The sequence below is a fragment of the Cataglyphis hispanica genome, chromosome 22 (assembly GCF_021464435.1).
Source record: "Cataglyphis hispanica isolate Lineage 1 chromosome 22, ULB_Chis1_1.0, whole genome shotgun sequence".
Classification (NCBI taxonomy): domain Eukaryota; kingdom Metazoa; phylum Arthropoda; class Insecta; order Hymenoptera; family Formicidae; genus Cataglyphis; species Cataglyphis hispanica.
This window is the reverse complement of record NC_065975.1, coordinates 4,476,614-4,503,087: the sequence shown is the minus strand read 5'-3', so window position 1 is coordinate 4,503,087 and position 26,474 is coordinate 4,476,614. Positions and strand designations below refer to the sequence as shown.

At 39.1% G+C, this 26,474-nt stretch overlaps 1 protein-coding gene across 1 annotated transcript in view; it reads right to left on the bottom strand.

Annotated features, from left to right (window-relative positions):
* LOC126857745 (uncharacterized) overlaps nt 1-26,474 on the bottom strand; it is a 43,401-nt gene extending 16,927 nt beyond the window's left edge. The window contains exon 1 of the mRNA XM_050607465.1: nt 26,334-26,474. Within this exon, the coding sequence (XP_050463422.1) occupies nt 26,334-26,474 (141 nt within the window). The remainder of the gene's footprint in view (nt 1-26,333) is intronic.

The window sequence follows — 26,474 nt, the reverse complement described above, 5'->3', positions numbered from 1 at the left end:
TTGCTCAGCTCCCTCGCCGTTGTCGTCGATAAAGACGGAGTTGACGGTTCATTAGAGGAATCATTAACATGCTGAAGAGGCTGCATGTAGCAAAAGTGATTCTCTGGCTTTGGCAAACGGCATAATTTGCAGTAAGAAACACCGCATTCATGTTTCGTGCTAAATTTAACGATATGGCCACATCCGTCGCAAAATCATACGACATTGCAAATACTTTCGGATGATTTATCGTCGTACGATTTTATGCTACGATGACACTCGAAGCACACCTTACCGAAAAATGCCTGTTTACACGCGCTGCATTTTATAATTTTCGCATCTGACTATTTACATAGTAGTACGGTGAAACAACGCGGACATTTAGTCGGACAACGATGATTCGTTTTATCGTTCTGATAACCTATATTGCATGGCTCGCAATCATTTCTACAACCTGCAGCGGTATTTAAATTTACAATGGGGTTATAATGCCATAAACGCATAATATATTATATTTAGACGTAGCATGGGTTTACGTTCGAGAGAAATAAATATCGCGATATAATAAATATCCGTCGTACATTGGTTTCACATCACGACCAAAAGTAGCGAAGTTATAAACTACAATCGCAATATTATCAACTGCGAGATATCGTTGAAAGCGCTCGATTTTTGCAACCTTCCTCAGTTATCGTAACACCGGCATTCTTAACCAATTATATTGCCAGCCCGCGCTGAAGCAGGGATTGTGTATGTCTTATAGTATTCCATTTTTCGTAAATTATCGCGTTCACAATAAACTCGAGCTACTACGTGGAAAACATAATGCGGAAAACATAAATTATCCGAATTTTTAATTGTTATTATCGAGCTTTACAACGTCTTCGTAAATTAATTTAACGCAATTGTGACCCAAAGGAACCGAGACATTGAGAACGCAAATATCGAAATGTTCCGCAATATCGAGATTCCCGCCACTCTAAGTTATCGAACTTACGACTCTCCAAATATCCTCGTATGTTAAGTCGCGCGCAGGGTGAAACGATATACCCGCGGATCCATGTGCTAAATTTGGCGAATGAAAGAATAGCCCTACATAATCGCCTGGCTGACACGTATTTAGCACATACGCGTGAATTTCGCGAAATGCATTTTCTAATGCACGATAAATATCTGTATATCCGTGTAAGTAGTATAGGGGCCACTATAGTGAGACAGGAATGTCCCCCCTTTTCCCCCTTGACGCCAGCCCACCGCTGTGATTCCTTCCCCCCCTGTCCCCCTGGGCAGGTACCTGAGAAAAAAAGAGTGGGGACTCGTGGACGTCCACGAGGCGATTTTTTAATTTTAAAATTTTTTTAAGAGTGGGGGGAGTCGTGGACGTGCACAAGGCAGTTTTTTTTATTTTTTATTTTTTCCTGGGCTGGAAATACTCGGGCTGGAACCTGGGTCCTCTGCTTTTCTGGTCGGGGTCCTAGTGCGGTGGGCTAACTAAAATCTTACAAGAGTGAGAGTTAGATGGGGCATTTAAGCGAAGAGTAGGTCTCTCCGGCCCGGCGACCGAGCGCTCCGATTGGTTTGTCCTATAGTGGCCGGCTGTTTGATTGGTTCCGACGAGCTGGAAAAACGAGAGAGAAAATAGAGTGAGAGAGAGAGAGAGAGAGAGAAAGTCGACAAGATGTCCGTCAGCATGTCGTGTCAGCAGCCGGTAAAATATCGGGCGCCGAAGACAGCAGAGATGTCCCATTGCGTTTCCCTCCTCCTCCTCCTCCTCCTCCTTCTCCCCAGCCCTGTGGAAAATCGAAAAATATCGCATGACATACGGCATCTCTCGCCTTCGACCGTCCTTACGGAAAAACTTCGAACTGCAGCGAGCGCATCGTCCGTGTCTTTCCTTCTTGCTGAAAAAAGAAAAATCGTCTAGTGCGGAATTATCAGATATCAAGGTATACGAACGAAATACGAAGCGTTCATGATCGGACATAATTGTCCGCGCCGGTCGAGTCATGCAACGCAGGTAGACGCGATGTCGTCATCGGAGACGATACGCTATCGGAGATTGAAAGAGCTATGGCGCCGCAGAGTCTAGGAAGGAAAGAAGGAAGGAGAGAAAAGGAAAAAATTGAACGTTTTCAGGTAATATTTAAAATTAATATTTTAACATTTACATTAAATTTAACATTTTTATTTACGCTACAGAAATGTTTTGTACAATTTTCTTACATTTAAATATAATATTTATAACATTTACAAAAAGATGTTAACTCTTAATGGATGGAAAATATGGGAATTCGTTGTTTTTCAATTATTTAGCTGCATATTTTTCCCCTCTTTTCCTTATATTTCAGTATATAAGTAAGGCAAGAAAACGTGGAACTTTATTCATTTGAGTTTGCTCGAAATCTTCATTTCGGCTTCGGTACAAGTATTCGTCGTTGTTGTGACCAGTGTTCAACTAGTTCTCGGTAAAAAAGTGATAAAATGGCCGCCACAAAAAAAGTATCCAGTGAACGGAAAAAGCTAACCGATTTTGTTAAATCTACTCACGTTTGTGATATTAACAAATCGGGCCTCAAGACCGACTTCGATAGAAGAAACGATCAGCGATATTTATTATTATCGACGACGTACGGGCTTAACGCATCGTATACTAAGAAGATTCACGTGGGATTGCAGGCGACGAGCGAAAATTGCTTTGTACCGATTGTAAAATTAACAGGCAATTATGCAGATGGAATATGTCTCGACACCGACACCTGGCAGCAATTTCAAATCAGCATGGAGCAGATGAAGCAGTATTTGTGCGAGAATCAAAAATCCAAACCAAGTCCGATTATTATCAACAATATTTCCATCGGCTTCACAACCGCTTACGGAACAAGGGCAGTGATAGTGAGCTATAAGGAAAATGAGGGACAACCGGCGAATAATAACGAGACGGAGGAGCAGCCCCGTTGAAGAAGCAAAAACGTACAGCGTCGCCATTGTGATGCAGAAAACTACTTTTGTCGGCCTGGAAGATATCGCAAGATGTGTGGACGCTCATTTGGCACGATTAATTCTCATTACCGACACCGTCAACGCGTGCTCCAAATACCTGATTAACGAAGTAGAATTAAAACTTCCCTCGTCTTACATAGATTGTGAAATTATAAAACTTACAGTTAGAGGTAATTTTGAAGAAATCGAGCGCGATGTACGAACACAAATAAATAATTTACCATTTTTAGACGTATATTTTAATATTGTATTCGAAGAATTGCTTTCGCTAGGTTTTAATGAAATTGTACGTATAATTTTACTAAAGCGCAATTGTTAGTTTTATAAAAAGAAAAATTTTATTTTCAATAAATAGAATGTTTTAACCTTAAAAACTTAAATATATTTTCTTTTACCCCACTTCTTTCCTATCAATCACCCCTCTTCCTCGCTTCTTTACTATTAACATAAAAAATTTTATCGCATAGTAATATTGCACGATAGCCGCGCGTTAGACGAACATCTTATTTTTAGCATAAGCATGCATAGAGCACCGCGTACAAGCTCGTAAGCCGCGGTGCTCAAAAAAGCTGACGCGAGCTCACCTCCGCGAATACGCTTACTCGCGTCGATTCCGCGGCTGCTTATCAGCTAATTGGCCGCGGTACTTTTCGCTCGTTCGCCGACCGGAAACGCTAGCGCGAGCATGCGGCCGCCGCGGTGGGGCCCCGGAGCGCGGATAAGCTTATTATTCCTCGCATACACGAGCAATATTAAAGCAATATTCGAATGTACATATTTTTACGTAACATTAAGTATCATCGGCTACTTTTTATATTTATGAAAGCGCGCGCAAATGCCAAATCGTTCATTTCGCAAAATGGACGTACGGTGGAAACATCCGTGGACGTCGATCGTCTGCGGTCCTACGGGATGTGGAAAAACAATTTTCGTAAAAACGTTTCTTCAATATTTATCCGTCATGTCCGATGTTAGATTCGAGAGAATTTTATTTTATTACGCAGAATGGCAAGACGCGTATCAGCGTTTACAGTACGCCGCAAGTGCGTCAAAAGAAGAGGAGGAGGAGGAGGAGGAGGAAAGAGCACGAAAGACGGATTACGTTAATAATGTTTTGATAAAATCGAAGAAAAATATAATTGAATTTCGCGAAGGATTACCGCGTCCGGAAGATTATTCCAACGATCCGCTCTCGCCAAAATTAATAATAATTGACGATCTTATGAGAGAATCATCGTCGTGCGACGCTATCGTAGATCTATTTACCAAAGGAAGCCATCATAAGAATCTCAGTGTTATACTCATCTCGCAAAATCTCTTTCATCAAGGACGTGGACAACGCGACATATCTCTGAACGCAAATTATATAGTAGTTTTTAAAAATCCACGCGATCGCGCACAGATTCGTCATCTAGAGCGCCATGTATATCCCGATGATCCAAAATTTATGGAAGAAGCGTACTACGACGCTACATCGAGACCTCACGGGTATTTATTGCTCGATTTGAAACAATCGACTCCAGACGAATATCGTTTTCGCACGTGTATCTTTCCCAACGATACTCTGCATTACGCTTACATTCCGCGTAGATCGAATAATAAAAGTGGAGGGGGTGTATAAAGGATAATATTCGCGTTCGCAGCTTGTCAGTCGTGTAATTGCAGCGTAATGGTGAAAAAAGACGCGAGTAATAAAAATTCGACGTCTTCGACATCGGATAAAGCAATAAAGAATGCTAGACGCTCTATCGGTGAGAGAAACTTATGTCTTTTGAAAACTTTGTGTCATTTGAAAAAAAAATCAAAGAACAGCATTCTTACGTACGGCCGATATTAATCTCGTAAAGTGTATTCAAGAATGCATTTTCAATACACTCAAAGGCAACGTGCCGCTTCGTTGTAGCGATAAGAAGCATTTAGGCAAACATAAAACGATTTTACGGCGTGTAGCGGCAAAAGAGGGTAATTGGAAGGCTAAAAGAAAATTGTTGATACAACGAGGTGGGTTTTTACCATATCTTATCGGCCCTATACTTACAGCTGTATTATCGAGGATTATCGGTGACTAAAGAGAAAAATTCCTGTCTATATCGTGTTTTTCCGGAAAAATAAAAAAGATACAAATTATCAATAGAACTTTGAATAATGGAGAGAGCTAAAAAAATGGTTTTGATTTCTACCGAAAATCTCGAGAGAATGCAGCGTATGCAACCGGAAGTGTCATCCGTTATACCAACTGACAATCCGACGAAGAAAAATATGAAAATATCAAATACGGAAAATGTTAATAATAATACGGTACGGACACCGGGAACACCTTTGTCGCGACTTGACGCTGAGATGTGGCGTATTTTGAATCTCGCAACTCCTATAGATGAGGACAAAAAATGGAAATTGTATAAAGAAGTACTTCAACGTTATCTTCACTTTGTTCGCGAGGCAGAAAAACGTTTACGCGATAATACACGGGCTAACGAAGAGGACGATAACGTCGAGCAGAACGAAGAAACGAATTTAGATGACGCCGATGATAATGAGCTTATGGAAACGTCAAATTTAATAGATAGCGTGCGTGGCGATGGCGTCGATAGTAGTAGTAGTTTCGGAAAAAAACGCGTACAATCGGCTGAAATGATTAAAGAAATAGTCAGCAACGTACCGAAAACTTATCGCGATAAAGCGCGCGCCCTATTAAAATATTTGATCGATATTCCTCCATCGAAGATTAGCTGGGATAGGCGAGGACTCGTAACTATAGACGGTGACGTCATAATGGATTCGAATATCACCGAACTTATAAATGATGCGATACGCGAAAGGAAAACAGTAAAAGCAACCGGAAGAATTCAATTTGCACGTTTATTACATGACATAGGCACACCTTCCAATCTCATTGGAAATCGCGATTTATTACATACGGCCGCACGATCTCGTCGTATTAAAAACACGTTACCGCGTGGAAATTCCACTCCGAAAACTTCATTAGCGCGCTCAAAGTCGTGTAGACGTAAGGTGAATCTAGCGAAATCGAAGGTGATACGGCGTTTATATCGGCTGGCGAGGACGAGGGTGACAAAACATTAACAGGTTACGTAGAGCTGTCGCCGACAAAGAAGAGAAAAGTTTACTCGACTGGAGCAAACTCGAATGATGGAACTCGAAAAATTCTATTACAATCCCTCGCATTATGCTGGATATTCAGCGACGGCCAATTTGTCGCGAGCTGCTAAACCGAATTTCACGCGTAACGAAGTCATCGACTGGCTTAAATCGCAAGATGCGTACACGCTGCATCGTCCAGTGCGCCGAAAATTTCCTCGTTTACATTAAAATGTGACAAACATCGATGACTTATGGGAGGCTGATTTGATCGATCTACGTAATCTTAAAAGCTACAATGACGGCTATTCATATTTATTGACGGTTATCGACGCCCTTAGTAAATTTGTTTGGGTAGAACCTTTACGTGATAAGACAGGTAGCTGTGTAGTAAAAGCCTTTCAACGCATATTCTCGAGAAACAATGACCGTTTACCCGTATACCTGCAAACCGACAAAGGTAAAGAATTTATCGCTCGTCATGTACAAAATTTCTTAAAAGAAAAAGATATTTATTTTCGCGTAACGCGTAATCCCGATATCAAAGCAGCTATAGTGGAACGATTTAATAGAACGCTCAAGGAACGGATGTGGCGTTATTTTACACATAAAAATACGAGGCGTTACATAGATGTTTTGCAGGATATCGTTCGCGCTTACAATCACACTCGTCACTCCACCATCAAAATGCAGCCTGCAGTCGTTACGCGAGAAAATGCACGTGTAGCGCGTGAAAATATGATTCGTCGATGGAATGACATCGAGCAGAAAAAGAATCGCGGTCGTAGACAAAAGGCTAAATATAACGTGGGTGATTTTGTACGGGTCAGTAGAGCAAAAGTAGCCTTTGAGAAAGGATACGAGGCAAAGTGGAGCGAAGAAATATTTCGAATTCACCGTGTTCTCGAATGGAGAAAACCACGCGTATACGAACTAAGCGATTTAGCGGGTGAAGTTATAGACGGGTTTTTTTACGAACAAGAATTAGCGCCGGTTATTAAAGACTTGCAGGGGAAGAATTTATCGTCGAGCGTGTGATAAAAAGCAAGGGTCGTGGAAATAAAAAACAATTATTAGTTAGCTGGCAAGGATATCCTTCAAAATTCGATTCTTGGATACCCGCTGAGAGCTTAAAGATTTTGGATAAAAATGAGGGAGGATGAATTTTATATGGTTCTTCCGAGCAATAGCAGCATGCGCTACTTTCCGGAGAATAAAACCACTTGTTTCACCACCGAATTACCTCAGCGTGTAGATTTGCACGGACGGTGGGAAGTAGCGCTCACGGAGATTCAATTTCCGTGTAGTTTTTTACATATACGGCCCGGAGAAGGATTAATGAGATTCATCGATATTACAGAGCGCGATAAGACAATTAACGCTATGAAAGCGCAAGTACCTTCGGGTATTTACTCGACCGTGCGAGATATTATAGAGGCTGTGAATTATACAGCCGAATCCGTGGCTTCGCATATCGTTTGGCGATTTGAGACTGTCATTGGTGGTAAAATTGTTATGAAACTTTCCTGTGAAGAAGAGAAATGCGCTATAACTCATTATGTAAATTTCTCCGACAAACTTCAACGAATACTCGGTTTTGACACGCGTGTTAAGCATAGAGATCTGATTCAGCTCGATAGCGATCCTATTCCACTAACATTTCCAACATGGTTTTACAATGAAATCGGCATCGATGTAAACAAAAATACGAATGAACTCATTAAACTAGAAAGTAGTTCCGTTCTATCTGACGTTTTACCCGAATGGGTTTACGATGAAGTTTATTATTTGCTATTTTTTGTACTCCCACACATCCGCATGATAATAGCCGACGAACCGGCTAGTTTGTTGCGAGGTATTCCCGACAAACTCTTTGCGATATTTGTGAACCTTATATTACGGGCGATGTACAATTTCCTCTTCTGCGAATAGTCACACACGATGCTCGAAACGATTACGCGTTTGCATCCACGCAGATAAAGCATTTCTCACCCGCGAAATACATAGCCCTGTGTCAAACGTGCTTTCGTACAATAGAAATAGATATAAGAGATCAGCTGGGGCAGAGTATACCATTCGAATTTGGAACGTTAACGGTGACATTGCACTTTAGACGTATCGAGTAAATATTACAAAAAAATTTATATCCACGACAACGGAAGAAAAAAATTTCGAACGTTAATGGATTATTATTCGATGTATCACGACGAATTACAAAATGGTGGTAGTTGGGGTGGCGGAATTCCGCGAGTTTTCGTTGGTTCGTCCTATCAACGCGGTCATGGCATCGGCAGTTTTCTCGGAGGATTATTCAGACGCGTACTACCCTATTTAAGTAGAGGCGTACGGGCTGTGGGGAAAGAAGCTTTACGCGCCGGCGTTAATATAATCGACGATGTTGAAAATAATATGCCGTTTAAGGTAGCGGCCAAACATCGATTCGAAGAATCGCGCGACAATCTTAAGAGAAAAGCTAAAGAAAAAATAAGCAGTCTAATGAAAGGTTCGGGATATAAGACGGATGCGAAAATGCATGTAGCTCAGTTTCCTTTCGTCGGGCTCAATACGTGCATCGCTAAATCTGCGGGATCGCGTAAACGTCGCGGGACGTATAAGAAAAATTCGTCGAAGATCAAGACTCGCGGAAAGAAAAAAACCAATACGCGGTCGGCGGGCAATAAGAGGAGGGGGAGGAAAAAAGCAGTGAAAAGGCTTAAGACATCCACGAAACGCCGTAAAATCGGTAAAAAGCGCACCGTATCCGACATATTTTCTTAAACGCTCGTATAAATATAATCTTTGAAAGCGGAAATTACAGCGACGAGAAAGTAAAATTTACGCTAATTAAAAGACATGTCCTTTCTTCATACGCATTCGAGCGAGTGTTTAAAGAGTGAACTCGACCTCTTCTCCTTACCACCCACGCAAACTAGTATCGAGAGTTCACAATGGATTCATTACAAACCCGTGACTTCGCTCTCGGACGACTCGCCGATAGAATTCGTCATTCCCGGTCACGGAGAAGAATATTTAGATCTCACGCACACCATGCTGAGTCTTCGCGTACGCGTAGAAACGTCAGGCGATTCCACAGGACACGTTACGGGCGTAGGCGGCAGCGCAACGACGGACAATGTAGGCCCCGTAAATCATTTACTTCATTCCATCTTCAATCAGATCGACGTGTATTTCAATCAAAAGCTCGTATCGCCGCCAAACAACGCTTACGCGTACCGCGCCTACATCGAGGCGTTGTTAAATTATTCTTCACCGGCAAAACTTCCCATCTAACCTCATGTCTATGGGACGCGGATACTCCCGGACGAATGGACGAACCGGTGGAATCAAAAACGGCAAATTCCGCTCTCGTGAGACGCGCTCATTACATACGAGGAGGACGGGCTCTAGATCTTATAGGCCATCTCCATTGTGATGTTTTCAATCAGGACAAATTTTTAATTAACGGTGTAGAAGTACGTTTGAGGCTCGTTCGTTCGAAAGATTCGTTCTGTCTTATGGATAGTAACGGTGCGTCGTCGAAAATTCATATACTGGATGCGAGTCTGCTAGTGAGAAGAGCGAAGATAAGCGCCGGATTATTGCTCGCACATGCAAGAATGCTGAGTAAAGTTACGGCCAAATATCCGCTCACGAGGGTCGAGGTTAAAACATTCACGATCCATAGCGGTGTTGTGGGCGAATCGTTAGATAATGTAATACTTGGTCAACTTCCGAAAAGAATAATAGTCGGTTTTGTCAATAATAAAGCATTTAACGGCGATAGAAAATTAAATCCGTTTAATTTCAAAAATTACGGAATAAATTTCTTCTCGCTGTACGTCGACGGCATGCAAATTCCCAGTAGACCGTTACAACCCGCTTTCTCGACAGAAGAATCGCTTTACGTCGAGGCTTATCAAACGCTCTTCACGGGAACAGGTATTCATTTTTTGAATGAAGGAAATTCTATAAGCAGAGATGATTATTCAAAGGGCTATACGCTATTCGCTTTTGATCTTACGCCCGACTTATCGGCTAATTATGCAGGACATTGGAATCTTGTGAAACATGGTAGTTTACGATTAGAAGTGCGATTTGAGAAGGCACTCACCGAGACCGTTAACTGTATTATTTACGCAGAGTTTGATAATGTCATAGAAATTGACTCATCCCGGCAAGTCATTGTCGATTTTGCCGGTTAGATTTCCGTCGTTCTCTATAATGTAATACTCAAAAAATTTTCTCCCAATTTTCCCCCACCACAAGCGATCAAAATCGCAAACATCAACGTGCTACGTATCAAAAAACATGCAGTACGGTAAAAAAGATTTCAGTTTCATTCGAGACACGAGTATCGACGCTTCGCGAAGAGTTTAAAACTAGCTATCCAGAGCACACAGGTTTTCGCATTATGGATATAATCGTCGACATACAGGGTTTCCGTGATGCTCGCGAGAAATTTATCCCTAAAAAAGTTGCCGTTGTCGCCGTTGACGCGCCAATTGTAGGACATTGGATTATGATGCCCCCGCATTCGTTTGGCGAATTACCGGAAAATGTAAGACGACAAAATAATTGGCTCACGCGAAATTATCATGGTATTGAATGGTTCGACGGCGAAGCTAATCCGAAATATTTTACAACGCATCTACGCGAAATAACAAGACATGCCCGCTATATTTATGTCAGAGGATGTGAAAAAGCAAGCTATTTGAGAAATTTACTCTCCAGAGATATATATAATTTGGAAGATATTTCCCCTGCATTTAAAAATCTAACGTCGAGAGAAGAGCGCGGACGATATTGTGGTTATCACGGATTTCGAAAATTCGGAATCTTTCATTGTGCATTACGCAACGCGAACAAATTAAAATGTTGGATACTCGAGCAAAATAATTTCGTCGACGGCATTAGGAACAATAGTACTCCAACTTGTCACACTCCGGATAAATGTGAAATATCCTATGACAAAAACGAGGAAATCAGTAATGCAGATGATATTTCTTATATCATAAATGAAAATATTAAAACGCTGTCAAATAGCGAAATAGAGAAAAAAGAAAATTTTTTGAGCCCGATTAAAGAAGAAAAAAGGAAGAAGAAGAAGAAAAAAAAATTTGAATTATCGTCGATGATGGACAAGAACAAAATCGAAACAACTACTATCTCCGTGCAAGCAGGCATTGAAGACTCGGCGATACAAGATGATCAAAACGAGAAACCGAAAGAGGTAAATACTGAAGTTATCGAATATATAATACCACTCGTACGCTTGCCGTCGAATCAAAAAAATGAACTCACGCGAAATTTTACAAGCATTACGACACATCAATGCCAGACACGCGGGAGTTTATCCTGCCGACAGAGTCCCGAGGGTGTGGACACGGTCGACAGCTATCGTCGCTAATACAGACGAGCACAATCGACCTGGAGAACATTGGGTCGCCTTCTTCCTCGATGAGCATGGCACAGCCACCTACTTTGACAGCTACGGAATATCCCCCTTGCACCCTGGATTTCTCCTTCGTCTCCGCCGAAACTCCATTATTCATCACTGGAATACTCGACAATTGCAAGGAATTTTTTCGCAAACATGCGGACACTATAGTTGCGTATTTTTATATTATATGTGCAATGGTTATGATCTTAATCGATTTCTTAGTCTTTTTACCGAAGATTGCGAACATAACGATCGTTTAATTGTACGGTTATTTCGTAAAATTTTTCTTTGCAAAAAAAGAAACAAATGAAACATTGTATGCTATGCGCTGTTACGTTTAATAATGTAATTCAAATTGTAATGTTATAAAAAATACAGTAGTGTCATATTTTAATTATTTGAAAAATAATTATAAAAATAAATGTGAGATTTTTACTTAAATTGTTTGATTTTTTCAAGTAGCCGATGATACTTAATGTTACGTAAAAAATATGTACATCCGAATATTGCTTTAATATTGCTCGTGTATGCGAGGAATAATAAGCTATCCGCGCTCCGGGGGCCCCACCGCGGCGGCCGCATGCTCGCGCTAGCGTTTCCGGTCGGCGCACGAGCGAAAAGTACCGCGGACAATTAGCTGATAAGCAGCCGCGGAATCGACGCGAGTAAGCGTATTCGCGGAGGTGAGCTCGCGTCAGCGTTTTTTGAGCACCGCGGCTTACGAGCTTGTACGCGGTGCTCTATGCATGCTTATGCTAAAAATAAGATGTTCGTCTAACGCGCGGCTATCGTGCAATATTACTATGCGATAAAAATTTTTATGTTAATAGTAAAGAAGCGAGGAAGAGGGGAGGGGTGATTGATAGGAAATAAGTGGGGTAAAAGAAAATATATTTAAGTTTTTTAAGGTAAAACATTCTATTTATTGAAAATAAATTTTTTCTTTTTTATAAAACTAACAATTGCGCTTTAGTAAAATTATACGTACAATTTCATTAAAACCTAGCGAAAGCAATTCTTCGAATACAATATTAAAATATACGTCTAAAAATGATAAATTATTTATTTGTGTTCGTACATCACGCTCGATTTCTTCAAAATTACCTCTAACTGTAAGTTTTATAATTTCACAATCTATGTAAGACGAGGGAAGTTTTAATTCTACTTCGTTAATCAGGTATTTGGAGCACGCGTTGGCGGTGTCGGTAATGGGAATTAACCGTGCCAAATGAACGTCCACACATCTTGCGATATCTTCCAGGCCGACAAAAGTAGTTTTCTGCATCACAATGGCGACGCTGTACGTTTTTTGCTTCTTCAACGGGGGCTGCTCCTCCGTCTCGTTATTATTCGCCGGTTGTCCCGCATTTTCCTTATAACTCACTATCACTGCCCTTGTTCCGTAAGCGGTTGTGAAGCCAATGGAAATATTGTTGATAATAATCGGACTTGGTTTGGATTTTTGATTCTCGCATAAATATTGCTTCATCTGCTCCATGCTGATTTGAAATTGCTGCCAGGTGTCGGTGTCGAGACATATTCCATCTGCATACTTGCCTGTTAATTTTACAATCGGTACAAAGCAATTTTCGCTCGTCGCCTGCAATCCCACGTGAATCTTCTTAGTATACGATGCGTTAAGTCCGTACGTCGTCGATAATAATAAATATCGCTGATCGTTTCTTCTATCGAAGTCGGTCTTGAGGCCCGATTTGTTAATATCACAAACGTGAGTAGATTTAACAAAATCGGTTAGCTTTTTCCGTTCACTGGATACTTTTTTTGTGGCGGCCATTTTTATCACTTTTTTACCGAGAACTAGTTGAACACTGGTCACAACAACGACGAATACTTGTACCGAAGCCGAAATGAAGATTTCGAGCAAACTCAAATGAATAAAGTTCCACGTTTTCTTGCCTTACTTATATACTGAAATATAAGGAAAAGAGGGGGAAAAATATGCAGCTAAATAATTGAAAAAACAACGAATTCCCATATTTTCCATCCATTAAGAGTTAACACTTTTTTGTAAATGTTATAAATATTATATTTAAATGTAAGAAAATTGTACAAAACATTTCTGTAGCGTAAATAAAAATGTTAAATTTAATGTAAATGTTAAAATATTAATTTTAAATATTACCTGAAAACGTTCAATTTTTTCCTTTTCTCTCCTTCCTTCTTTCCTTCCTAGACTCTGCGGCGCCATAGCTCTTTCAATCTCCGATAGCGTATCGTCTCCGATGACGACATCGCGTCTACCTGCGTTGCATGACTCGACCGGCGCGGACAATTATGTCCGATCATGAACGCTTCGTATTTCGTTCGTATACCTTGATATCTGATAATTCCGCACTAGACGATTTTTCTTTTTTCAGCAAGAAGGAAAGACACGGACGATGCGCTCGCTGCAGTTCGAAGTTTTTCCGTAAGGACGGTCGAAGGCGAGAGATGCCGTATGTCATGCGATATTTTTCGATTTTCCACAGGGCTGGGGAGAAGGAGGAGGAGGAGGAGGAGGAGGGAAACGCAATGGGACATCTCTGCTGTCTTCGGCGCCCGATATTTTACCGGCTGCTGACACGACATGCTGACGGACATCTTGTCGACTTTCTCTCTCTCTCTCTCTCTCTCTCACTCTATTTTCTCTCTCGTTTTTCCAGCTCGTCGGAACCAATCAAACAGCCGGCCACTATAGGACAAACCAATCGGAGCGCTCGGTCGCCGGGCCGGAGAGACCTACTCTTCGCTTAAATGCCCCATCTAACTCTCACTCTTGTAAGATTTTAGTTAGCCCACCGCACTAGGACCCCGACCAGAAAAGCAGAGGACCCAGGTTCCAGCCCGAGTATTTCCAGCCCAGGAAAAAATAAAAAATAAAAAAAACTGCCTTGTGCACGTCCACGACTCCCCCCACTCTTAAAAAAATTTTAAAATTAAAAAATCGCCTCGTGGACGTCCACGAGTCCCCACTCTTTTTTTCTCAGGTACCTGCCCAGGGGGACAGGGGGGGAAGGAATCACAGCGGTGGGCTGGCGTCAAGGGGGAAAAGGGGGGACATTCCTGTCTCACTATAGTGGCCCCTATACTACTCGTGTAACACTAGCGCGCGCAGTTAGTCATATCGCGAAACTCGCTTCTCTCTCCATTATACCGAATCTCCTTAATTGCCGTGTATTTTCCGCCAATAAATCTATGTTGCTAAAATTATTACCGACCTGTTGTTCCTGTTGTCGTTGGAGCGGCATCTCTCCTTCCTCCTCTTCAACCTCCTCCGTCACTGGCGAAGGATTAGCAGCACGATTTTCTGACTTGATTTCTTCGCTTCTTTCCTCGTTATTTTGAGACTGCGTCACATGTTCTTCAATCGGTACTTTTTTTTTCGCCAATCACCGCCTCTCTGCACTGTCGAAGAAAAAGAAATAATTAATTATAAATAAAATAAAAATTATATCTAAATTAATTTTGTTTTCTTAAAATTTCGTTATTTTTGTTAAAACGTGTTTTTGAAAATTAATATTTTATTTTTTTAATAACTTACTCAAAGACTCCGTTTCGAGCCTCTTCTTCAGCCTTGCGTTTCTGTGCCTGAGCGGGAGCTTCTTGTACTTACTTGAATGTTCCAATCTATAAATTAAGATAATTTTTAAAATTTATCATCATCTCATATATTCGATTACATTACAATTGTACTAGAGTAAGTAATAAAAACATTTTGCTTACCTGTCAAACGATTTCCGCGATGCTTCGCTAGCAGAAAGCTTATAAGCTCTCCTGCATCCTCCTCCTCGTGGTTAAATGCCTCGCGCATTTCCACTATCTCACCCGCGATATGTAACATTTCGTCAAAATCATTAAAATAACCTAATTTGTACAATGCTGCTAGTACAGTATCCGACGGAAACGTGCGGAGACGCAAGATCGGAAAACCTCGTAATTAATTTCCAATGATTCATCCGACAGTGAAGATAAATATCATTCACTGTTCGCGAGTGACAAATTTGCCCCTATAATTATGCACTTGCGTAATATATTTTTAAGTTCCGATATTTTTAGAATCGCACTCTAGCGATATAACTTTTCACGAAAAATACGCGAAGGCACTTTTTGTACAGCAGTACACGTTGCTTCAAACGTTGGAAAACTCGGGAATAATTTTTTCTACCCTGTCTCGAAGAATTTATTTATATACATATCCCCTCTTTTTTGAAAAAATAAATGCCTATGGAAGATTGAAAGCTTTCACTTTCTCCCATAGAATAGCTTTCAGAAAAAAATCAAAGAAGCATTGAAAAAATTACATTTTCCTTGAGAAAAAAGTGAACAAAGATATGTTTTTTTATTACGTTATTCACGAGTATTATTTATTTTAGTTTTATTGTTCAGACGGTTTTGTTATATTGCTGCTTCAGTAATGGTTTTGTCGCAAAAACTTTTCTTTTTATAATTTCATAGAAGAAACGAAGTTGTGTGAAATAAAAATTTTTCTTTTTACGATATAAAAATTTATTCCATGGGTAATAAATTTTTATTTATGTTTATAATTTATTACAACTGTATTTACGACGTTTAGAAAACTTTTCCCTTGTAACGTAATGTCTAGAAATTTCTAGATATTTTTTCGTGTAACTTTTAGCTTGCTGAACAAGTTTGAACATGTAGAATCATGATTTTTCTGTTATTTAGTTGCATACGCAAACTTTTCTCTCACTTTTCCTTATATTTTGGTAATAAGGTATAAGCAGCTTGAGAAAACACGAATCCTTATTCATTCGAGTTTGTTCATACGAAATCTTCATTTTGGCTTCGGTACAAGAAAAAATTCGTCATTGTTGTGACCAGTGTTCGCTCAGTTCTCAGTAAAAAGTGATAAAAATGGCCGCCACGAAAAAAATATCTAGTGATTAGAAAAGTTTAACCGATTTTGTTAAATCTATACATGTTATTAACAAATCGAACCTCAATACCGTCATCGATAGAAGAAGATATTTATTATTATTGATGACGTACAGTTTTAATTCATCATACACTAAGAAGATTCACGTGGGATTGTAGACGACGAGCAAAAATTGCTTTGTGCCGATTGTTAAATTAACAGGTAATTATGCAGATGGTATATGTCTCGACACCTGGCAGCAATTTTAAATCAACATGGAGCAGATAAAGCAGTATTTGTGTGAGAATCAAAAAACCAAACCAAGTCCGATTATTATCAACAATATTTCCATCGGCTTATGGAACAAGAGCAATGATAGTGAGCTATAAGGAAAATGCGAAACAACCAACGAATAATAACGAGGCGGAGGAGCAGTCACTGTTGAAGCGAAAAACTTACAATGTCGCCATCGTGATGCAGGAAACTACTTTCATCGGCCTGGAAGATATTGCAAGATGTATGGATGCTCATTTGGCACACTAATTTCCATTACTGATACCATCAACATTTGCTCCACAAACCTAATTAACAAAATAGAATTAAAACTTCCCTCGTCTTATATAGATTGCGTAATCATAAAACTTACAGAATATTTCAAGAAATCGAACACGATGTGTGAACAAAAATAAATAATTTATCATTTTTAGACGTATATTTTAATATTGTATTCAAAGAATTATTTTCGTTAGTTTTTAATGAAATTGTACGTATAATTTTACTAAAGCGCAATTGTTAATTTTATAAAAAAAGAAAATAAAAATTTTATTTTTAATAAATAGAACGTTTTTTAACCTTAAAAGGCCCAATATATTTTTCTTTTACCCCATCTCTCTCGCTTCTTTATTATTTATATAAAACATTTTATTAAATAGTACGCAAAGTAATATTGTTCGATAGCCAAGCGTTAGACGAATATCTTATTTTTAGCATAAGCACAGAGCACCGCATATAAGCTCGTAAGCCGCGGTGCTCGAAAAACGCTGATGCAAGATCACTTTCGTGAATACGCTTATGTGTCATTTTCACAGCTGCTTATCAGTTAATTGGCCGCGACACTTTTCGCTCGTACGCGGACCGGAAACGCTAGCGCAAGCATGCGGCCGCCGCGGTGGGGCCTCCAGAACGCGGATAAGCTTATTATTCCTCATATACACGAGCAATATTAAAGATATTCGAATGTAGATAATTTTTACGTTATTAAGTATTATTTGCTACTTTTTTATATTTATGAAAGCGTACGCAAATGCCAAATCGTTCATTTCGCAAAATGGACGTACAGTGGAAACATCCGTGGTCGTCGATCGTCTGCGGACCTATAGGATGTGGATAAACAATTTTCGTAAAAACATTTCTTCGATATTTATCTGCCACGTCGGATGTTTGATTCGAGAGAATTTTCTTTTATTACGCAGAGAGGCAAAATGTGTTTACAATACACCACAAGTGAAAAAGAAGAGGAAGAAAAAGAGGAGAAAAGGCAAGTTACATCAATAATACTTTGATAAAATCGAAGAAAGATATAATCGAATTTCGCGAAGGGTTATCGGAAGATTATTCCAATGATCCGCTCTCGCCAAAATTAATAATAATTGACGATCATATGAGGGAATCATCGTCGTGCGACGCTATTGTAGATCTGTTTACAAAAGGAAATCATCACAAGAATCTCAGTGTTATACTCATTTCGCAAAATCTCTTTTATCAAGTACGCGGACAACACGACATATCTCTCAACGCGAATTATATAGTATTTTTCAAAAATCCATGCGATCGTGCACAAATTCGTCATCTAGCGCGCCAAGTATATCCAAAGATCCAAAATTTATGGAAGAAGCGTACTACGATGCTACATCGACCTCACGGTACTTATTGCTCGATTTGAAATAATCGACTCCAGACGAATATCGCTTTCGCACGTATCTTTCCCGACGAAACTCTGCATTACGCTTATACATACCGCGTAGATCGAACAATAGAAGTGGGGATGTATAAAGGGCAATATTCGCGTTCACAACTTGTCAATCGTGCAATTGCAGCGTAATGGTGAAAAAAGGTAAGAGTAATAAAAATTCGACGTCTTTGATATCGGATAAAGCAGTAAAGAATGCTAGACGTTCTATCGGTGAGAGAAACTTATGTCTTTTGAAAACTGTGTCATTTGAAAAAGAAATGAAAGAACAGCATTCTTACGTACGGCCGACAATAAGCTCGTAAAGTGTATTCAAGAGTGCATTTTCAATACTCTCAAAGGAAACGTACCGCTTCGATGTAGCGATAAAAAGCACTTAGCCAAACATAAAATGATTCTACGACGTGCGACAAAACAGAATAATTGGAAGGCTAAAAGAAAATTGTTGGTGCAGCGAAGCGACTTTTTCCCTTATTTTATCGGCCTTATACTTGGTGCTATATTATCCCGGATTATCGGCGACTAAAGAGAAAAATACAATCCTGTTTATACGTGTCTTTTCCGGGAAAATAAAAAAATAAAAAAGAAAAGTATTAACATTAGAACTTTGAATAATGGAGAGAGTTAAAGAATGGTTTTGATTTCTGAAAATCTCGAGAGAATGCAGCGTATACAACCGGAAATGTCGTCTGTTATATCATCTGACAATCCAACGAAGAAAAATATGGAAATATCAAATACGGAAAATGTTAATAATAATTTGGTACAGACGCCGGGAACATCTTTATCGCAATTTGACGCGGAGATATGGCGTATTTTGAATCTCGCGACTCCTGTCGACGAGGACAAAAGGTGGAAATTGTATAAAGAGATACTTCAATGTTATCTTCACTTTGTTCGCGAGGCAAAAAAGCGTTTACGCGATGATGCGCAGGCTAACGACGTGGACAATAACGACGAGCAGAACAAAGAAACGAATTTAGCTAACGCCGATAACGATCTTATGGAAACGTTAACTTTAATCAGTAGCGAGCGTGATGGTGGCGGTAGTAGTAGTAGTAGTAGTAGTTTCGGGAAAAAACGCGTGCAGTCATCTGAAATGATTAAAGAAATAGTCAGCAGCGTACCGAAAACTTATCGCGATAAAGCGCGTCCTTAAAATATTTGATTGATATATTGATCAAAGATTAGCTGAGATAGGCGAGAACTCGTAACTATAGGGCACGTCATAATGGATTCGAATATCACGGATCTTATAAATGATGCGATACGTGAGAGAAAAACAGTAAAAGCAACCGGAAGAATTCAGTTTGCTCGTTTATTACATGATATAGGCATACCTTCCAATTTCATAGGAAATTGCGATTTATTACATACGGTCACACGATCTAATCGTATTAAAATCGTGTTATCGCGTAGAAGTTCCACTCCGAAAATTTCATCCGCGCGCTCAAATTCGTATAAGCGTAAGGTGCACGAATCGAGCGAAACCGAAGGTGATACGACGTTTATATCAGCCGATGAGGACGACAGCGACAAAACATTAACAGGTTACGTAGAGCTGTCATCGGCAAAGAAAAGAAAAGGTTTACTGGACTGGAGCAAACTTGAATGATGAAACTCGAAAAATTCTATTACAATCCCTCGCATTATGCTGAATATTCAGCGACGGTCAATTTGTCGCGAGCTGCTAAACCGAATTTTACACGTAACGAAGTCATCGACTGTCTTAAATCGCAAGATACGTACACGCTGCATCGTCCGGTACACCGAAATTTCCGCGTTTACATTATAACGTGACAAATATCGATGACTTATGGGAGGCTGATTTAATCGATCTTCGTAATCTCAAAAGCTAATATACGGTTATTCATACTTATTGACGATTATCGATACTTAGTAAATCTGTTTGGGTAGTACCTTTACGCGATAAAACAGGTATCTGTGTAGTAAAAGCAACGCATATTCTCGAGAAACAACAATCGTTTACCCGTATACCTGCAGACCGACAAAGATAAAGAATTTATTGCACGTCATGTACAAAATTTTCTTAAAAGAAAAAGATCCTGATATTAAGCAGCTATAGTGGAATGATTCAATAAAACGCTTAAGGAATGGATGTGGCATTATTTTAAGCATAAAAATACGCCGTTACATCGATGTTTTGCAGGATATCGTTTGCGCTTACAATCACACGTATCATTTCATCATAAAAATGCAGCCTGTAGTCGTTAAGCGGGAAAATGCACGTGTCGCACGTGAAAATATGAATCGTCGATAGAATTACGCCGAGCAGAAAAAAAATCGTGGATGTACACAAAAAACTAAATATAAGTGGGCGATTTTGTACGGGTCAGTAGAGCAAAAGTAGTCTTTGAGAAAGGATACGAAGCAAAGTGGAGCGAAGAAATATTTTTAATTCACCGTGTTCTCGAATAGAGAAAACTGCGCGTATACGAACTAAGTGATTTAGCGGACGAAGTTATAGACGGTTTTTTTTATGAACAAGAATTAGCATCGGTTATTAAAGACTTGCAAGGGGAAGAATTTATCGTCGATTGCTAGATAAGAAGTAAAGGATGCGATAATAATAAGCAGTTACTAGTTAGTTCAAGGATATCCTTCAAAATTCGACTTTTGGATATCCGTTTTGAGTTTAAAATCTTTGAATCAAAAATGAGGGAAGTGGGATTTTACATGATTCTTCCTAGTAATAGTTGTAGTAATAGTAATAGTAATCGTAATAGTAATAGTATGCGTTTTTTTCCGGAGAATAAAATTACATGTTTTACCACCGAATTACCTCAGCATATAGATTTGCACGGTCGTTGAGAAATAGCACTAAGGAGTTTCCGACTAGTTTTCTTCATATACGATCCGGTGATGAAATTATAAGATTCATCGATTTTGAAGAATTCTCATTAGAATCCTCAAAAAAGAAAATTGAGACTGTAAAAGCGAAATACCGCCTGATATTTATTCAAGTGTGCACGATCTTATAGAGCTATAAATTTCTTAGCTAATTCCGTAGGTTCATATATCGTTTGGCAATTTACCACTACTCTCGATCGTAAAATTGCTATGAAAATTTCCTGCGACATTGAAATGTAATATGATTCATTATATAAATTTTTCCGACAAACTTTGCCGAATACTCGGATTTGATGCGCACAATAAGCTCAATGATATTGTGGATCGTTTGCCGTTATGGTTCTATAATGAAACCAGGTTTCATATATTGTTTAATATAGAGAATGAGAATGAGAAACATGATAAAATTGAAAATAAGAGCTCTACAACCAATGTTTTATCTTCGTGAATCTATAACAATGTTGAAATTTTTTCATCTTTTAAGTACTTCCATGCGATCGAGCAATAATAGCCGACGAACCTGCTAGTTTGTTACGCGATATCCTTGACAAACTCTTTGTTTATTATGACATTTGCGAACTTTATATTATCGAAGATGTACAATTTCCTCTTCTGCAAATAATTGCGATTGATGTTGGAAATAATTACTCGTTTACATCTTCTCAGATAAAGCATTTCTCACACGCTCAATACATCCTCCTGCGTCAATCGTGTTTTTCCACAATCGAAATAGATATAAGAGATCAACTAGGACAGAGTATATCATTTGAATTTAAAACGTTGACATTACAGACGATAAAGAAAGATTTACGTTAAATAAATATGTCCTTTTTTCACATGCATTCGAGTGAATGTTTGTTCAAGATTGCAGCAATCTTGAACTCGTATGTTGTCGCCGCGCGACCGCGTCATCGCCGCGCGCGCGATGCGAGGCAGCGTTTCTGCGACCGAGCAAAAACGTGCGACAACAACAAACATCGTCGCCCTTTTCGAAGGATCTAAGATAAAATTGTAACAAACAAGTCACCTAAAAACTGTCGGCGGAAGTGAGTAAATTTCTGGAACCTTCTGGATCCTTCGAGAAGGCGACGACCGTATAAAAGTGAGCCGACAATCGAGCGCGGCGCATTCCGCTCAGAGTACTTCGACGCGTGTACGCTGTTCAAGTGAAAATAAAGATTCGGTCTCGTTTACAGAAATAGACATATTTCAGTGCCGTTGTGTGACTACCGGAGTTATTCCGAGACAGACGATTTATCGCTGTTTATCCGCCGCGTGCGAATCACGATTACAGGCGTGTGACACGCGTAATCTGTCGTGCACATACATAGTGTGCATCGTCCGAGACTTAATCGCGTTGCGATACTCGCGGGTGCGTTTGTCCGTCGGCCGTCTCATTTTGCGCTTGTCCTTTTTTTTGGGAGCACGCCCGCTCGCACGCTCACTATAACTTTCTCGCACAATGTTTAAAAAGTGAACTCGATCTCTTCTTTTTGCCACCTATGCAAACTAATATTGAAAGTTCGCAATGGATTAATTGCAAATCCGTCACTTCGCTCTCGGACGACTCTCCGATAGAATTCGTCATCCCGAGTCACGGAGAAGAATATTTAGATCTCACGCACCATGTTGAGTCTTCGCGTACGCGTAGAAACATCAGGCGGTCCACGGTACTTACTGCAGGAACGAGCAATACCACGGCTTCCACCGTCACTATAGGCCTTGTAAATCATCTGCTTCATTCCATCTTCAATTAGATCGACGTGTATTTCACTCAAAAATTCGTATCGCCGCCAATCAACGCTTACGCGTACATCGAGGCGATGTTAAATTATTCTTCACCCGCAAAAACTTCCCATCTAACATCATATCTATGGGATGCTGATATACTCGAAGCAATGGACGAACCGGTAGAATTAAAAACATCAAATTCCGTTCTCATGAGATGCGCACAATACATTCGCGAGCGCTAGATTTTATAGGACATCTCCATTGTGATGTTTTCAATCAAGATAAATTTTTAATTAACTGGTAGAGATACCTTTGAGACTCGTCCGTTCGAAAGATTCGTTCTGTCTTATGGATAGTAACGGTTTGTCATCGAAAATTCATATACTGAATGCGAATCTGCTTGTGAGAAGAGCAAAAATAAGCGCCGGATTATTGCTCGCACACGTAAGAATGCTGAGTAAAGTTACAGTCAAATATCCGCTCATGAGGGTCGAGATTAAAACATTCACGATAGTGGTGTTATGCTGAATCGTTAGATAATGTAATACTTGGACAACTTTCAAAAAGAATAATAGTCGATATTGTCAATAATAAAGCATTTAATGGTGATAGAAAATTAAATCCCTTTAATTTCAAAAATTATGAAATAAATTTCTTCTCTCTATATGTCATGCAAATTCCTAGTAGATCGTTACAACCTGCTTTCTCAGTGGAAGAATCGCTTTATGTCGAAGCTTATCAAACGCTTTTCACGGAAACAGTATCCATTTTTTGAACGAAGGAAATTCTATATGTAGCGAGCCTCGACTGTTGGGACAGACGTATCTGTACATAAACGCATGTATTTCGTATACCTCCATCAGTTAATTTATTCCACACTAGCCGATTTCTCTTTTTTTTTCAGCAAAAAGGGTAGAAGGAGGTGGGTGACAAATCACAGCAGCACGTGTGCTGCTGTGATTTTCCATAAGGGTGGCCGCGGGGAGATGTCGGATCCTACGTCACCTATCTTTCGGTTTTCCACAAGGGAGAGAAGAAGGGAGATGGACAACTCCGCTGTTTTCGATGATTGCTATTTTGCCGGTTGTTGATACGTCAGACATCTTGTCGGCTTTCTCTCTCGCACTATTTTCTGTTTCGTTTTTTCAGCTCGCCGGAACCAATCAAGCTGCCAGCCACTATAGCGAGCCAATCAGAGTGCTGGGTCCTTGGGTCAGAGAGATCTACTCTTTTCCATAAATACCCCATTTAACTCTCACTCTTATAAGGTTTCAGTTAGCCCAGCACACTAGGATTCAAACCAGAAAATCGATGGATCCAGCCAGAGTATTTCCACTCGCCCAAAAAAAATAAAAAAAAAAATACATAAAAATTGCCTTGTGGATGTCCACGAGTCCCCACTTTTTTTTTCCTCAGGCACCAAGGCAGAGGGACAAGGGGCCCAGGCTCACAGCAGGGGATCGGCATCAGAGGGGTGAAGGGGAGACATTCCTGTCTCGCTATAGTGGCCCCTATACTACTAACATAATTATATATATTTAAAAAATTACTTCTATGCGCGTTAGAATTATTAAAAAATAGATGCTTAGAATAAAATACTACAAAAATTGTATATTTAAATAGTTTCGCTTGCGCCAAAGTATAAAAATAAATATAAAAATTAAAAAGAAGTAGATTTGAGAATCCCCATACAGCACCGAAAGATTGCAAAAATGTTGCATAGACTTTACATTGAAGCATTGTAATATTGCATGGAAGTTGCGAAATGTTTCTGCAATGTTACTGCAAGCTTGCGGCAACGTTGAAATGTCCGCCCTTAGAAATATTACAATGTAACATTACAGAAATGTTACGGTGCAATGTATTTGTAATATTGAAACGCGTTACAAATATATGCAGAACGCTTCAAACGCTTAATAGATATATTTTTAGTACAGTAAAATAAGCATCAAAAACACCAAATATTTACAAAACGGATAGACATGCTAATTTTTTGAGGGTGAGTTCCTACTGAGGTCATAGGAGATGTCCGAATTCACAAAGTTCCAAAAAATTTCTCTGCGCGTAGGCGGCCATCTTCAAAATAGGAGTAAGTTTGGATATCTTGGCTTTTATTGGTTAAATTTTTTTCCTTTTTTTTTAGTTTTGTAGGAATCAACAGGAGGCAATATAATTGTCAATGAAAATGTTCAACTCCTAATTGACGGCACTTTTTTGGTTGTAACTTTTTTTCCTTAACAGCTATTAAAAAATTTTTCAAACAAAAATTGTAGCAAATATTTTTGCTACAAAACTAAAAAAAAAGAAAAAATTGGCTTGTCTATCCGTTTTGCCATTTTCAGGTACTATTTTACTGAACTATTTGAGAATATCCAAGACAGATAAGAAAAAACTTGCTGCAATTGTAAATTCATAATTTGTTTGCATCCGAAATATCTGGATGTAAAAAGATTGTGGATTTACGCATACAAGTTTTTTCTCATCTCTTTTGGATGTCCTTGTATTCTTAAAGTTTATTTATTAAAATTTGAAATATATTGCATATTAGAAAATTATTATCAAATTTTGATTTTATATAGGAATGGAAATTATTAAAACGGTTTTCAGTTTAAGTACCCTGTGTTGGGGTAACATATAAATTAAAAAAATTATAAAAATAGTTATTATATCTTTAATCTTATTAGCCGCTCTATATGCAAGCTTTATATAATTATCATGACTAGAAATTAAATGCGGGATAGATATCACAACATGCGTCGCATAGCGGTACATGAACGAACCAGCAATTATCAAATACTATGTTTGTAATGTTTTTTGGAATGTTGCTATAACATTATCATTCAATATTACAATTACACCAATAATGTCTCAAAAATATTACATTGCAACTTGCAAAATTGTAACACTACTGCAATGTAACTGCAATGTTCTGTGCTGTATGAGTCTGTGTATGTGATATTGTTTTGTGATCTAGATTGTTTTGCACAGAAATCACAAAATAAATGATAAGTAAGAATATAGCATATGCTAGCAACAAAATTTCTCAAAAATGGTTACGTTATCCCTAACAATAAGCCCAAATAAAGAAATAAACTAACACGAATTGTAAAAGAATAAAAATTTGTTTTAACTTTTATAAAACAATTATTTGTTTTTAGCTCACAATATTCGCCTACCCACGCGAAAATTATTATTTTCCAAAAAAAAATTTGAACGTTGTCAATAATGAAACGTCTATTGTTTAGAGGCTCAAGTATTTGCGATATCAGAATTTTGTTTAGATTGACATAATATAGAAGTTTTACATATGTCTTCATATTGTCACATGAAAAAGATCACTAACGTCTAAAATTGAAAAAAAAGCGTACCAAGCAACAAATGACAAAAAAGCATCGTATTAGAGAATAGACATTATAATTTTGAAGCGGCCAGACACCAATGTGCCATGTTAACAATTTGAAAGGGGTCATCGCATATGCGATATCGTTCTTCCATCGTTCACTAGTCAT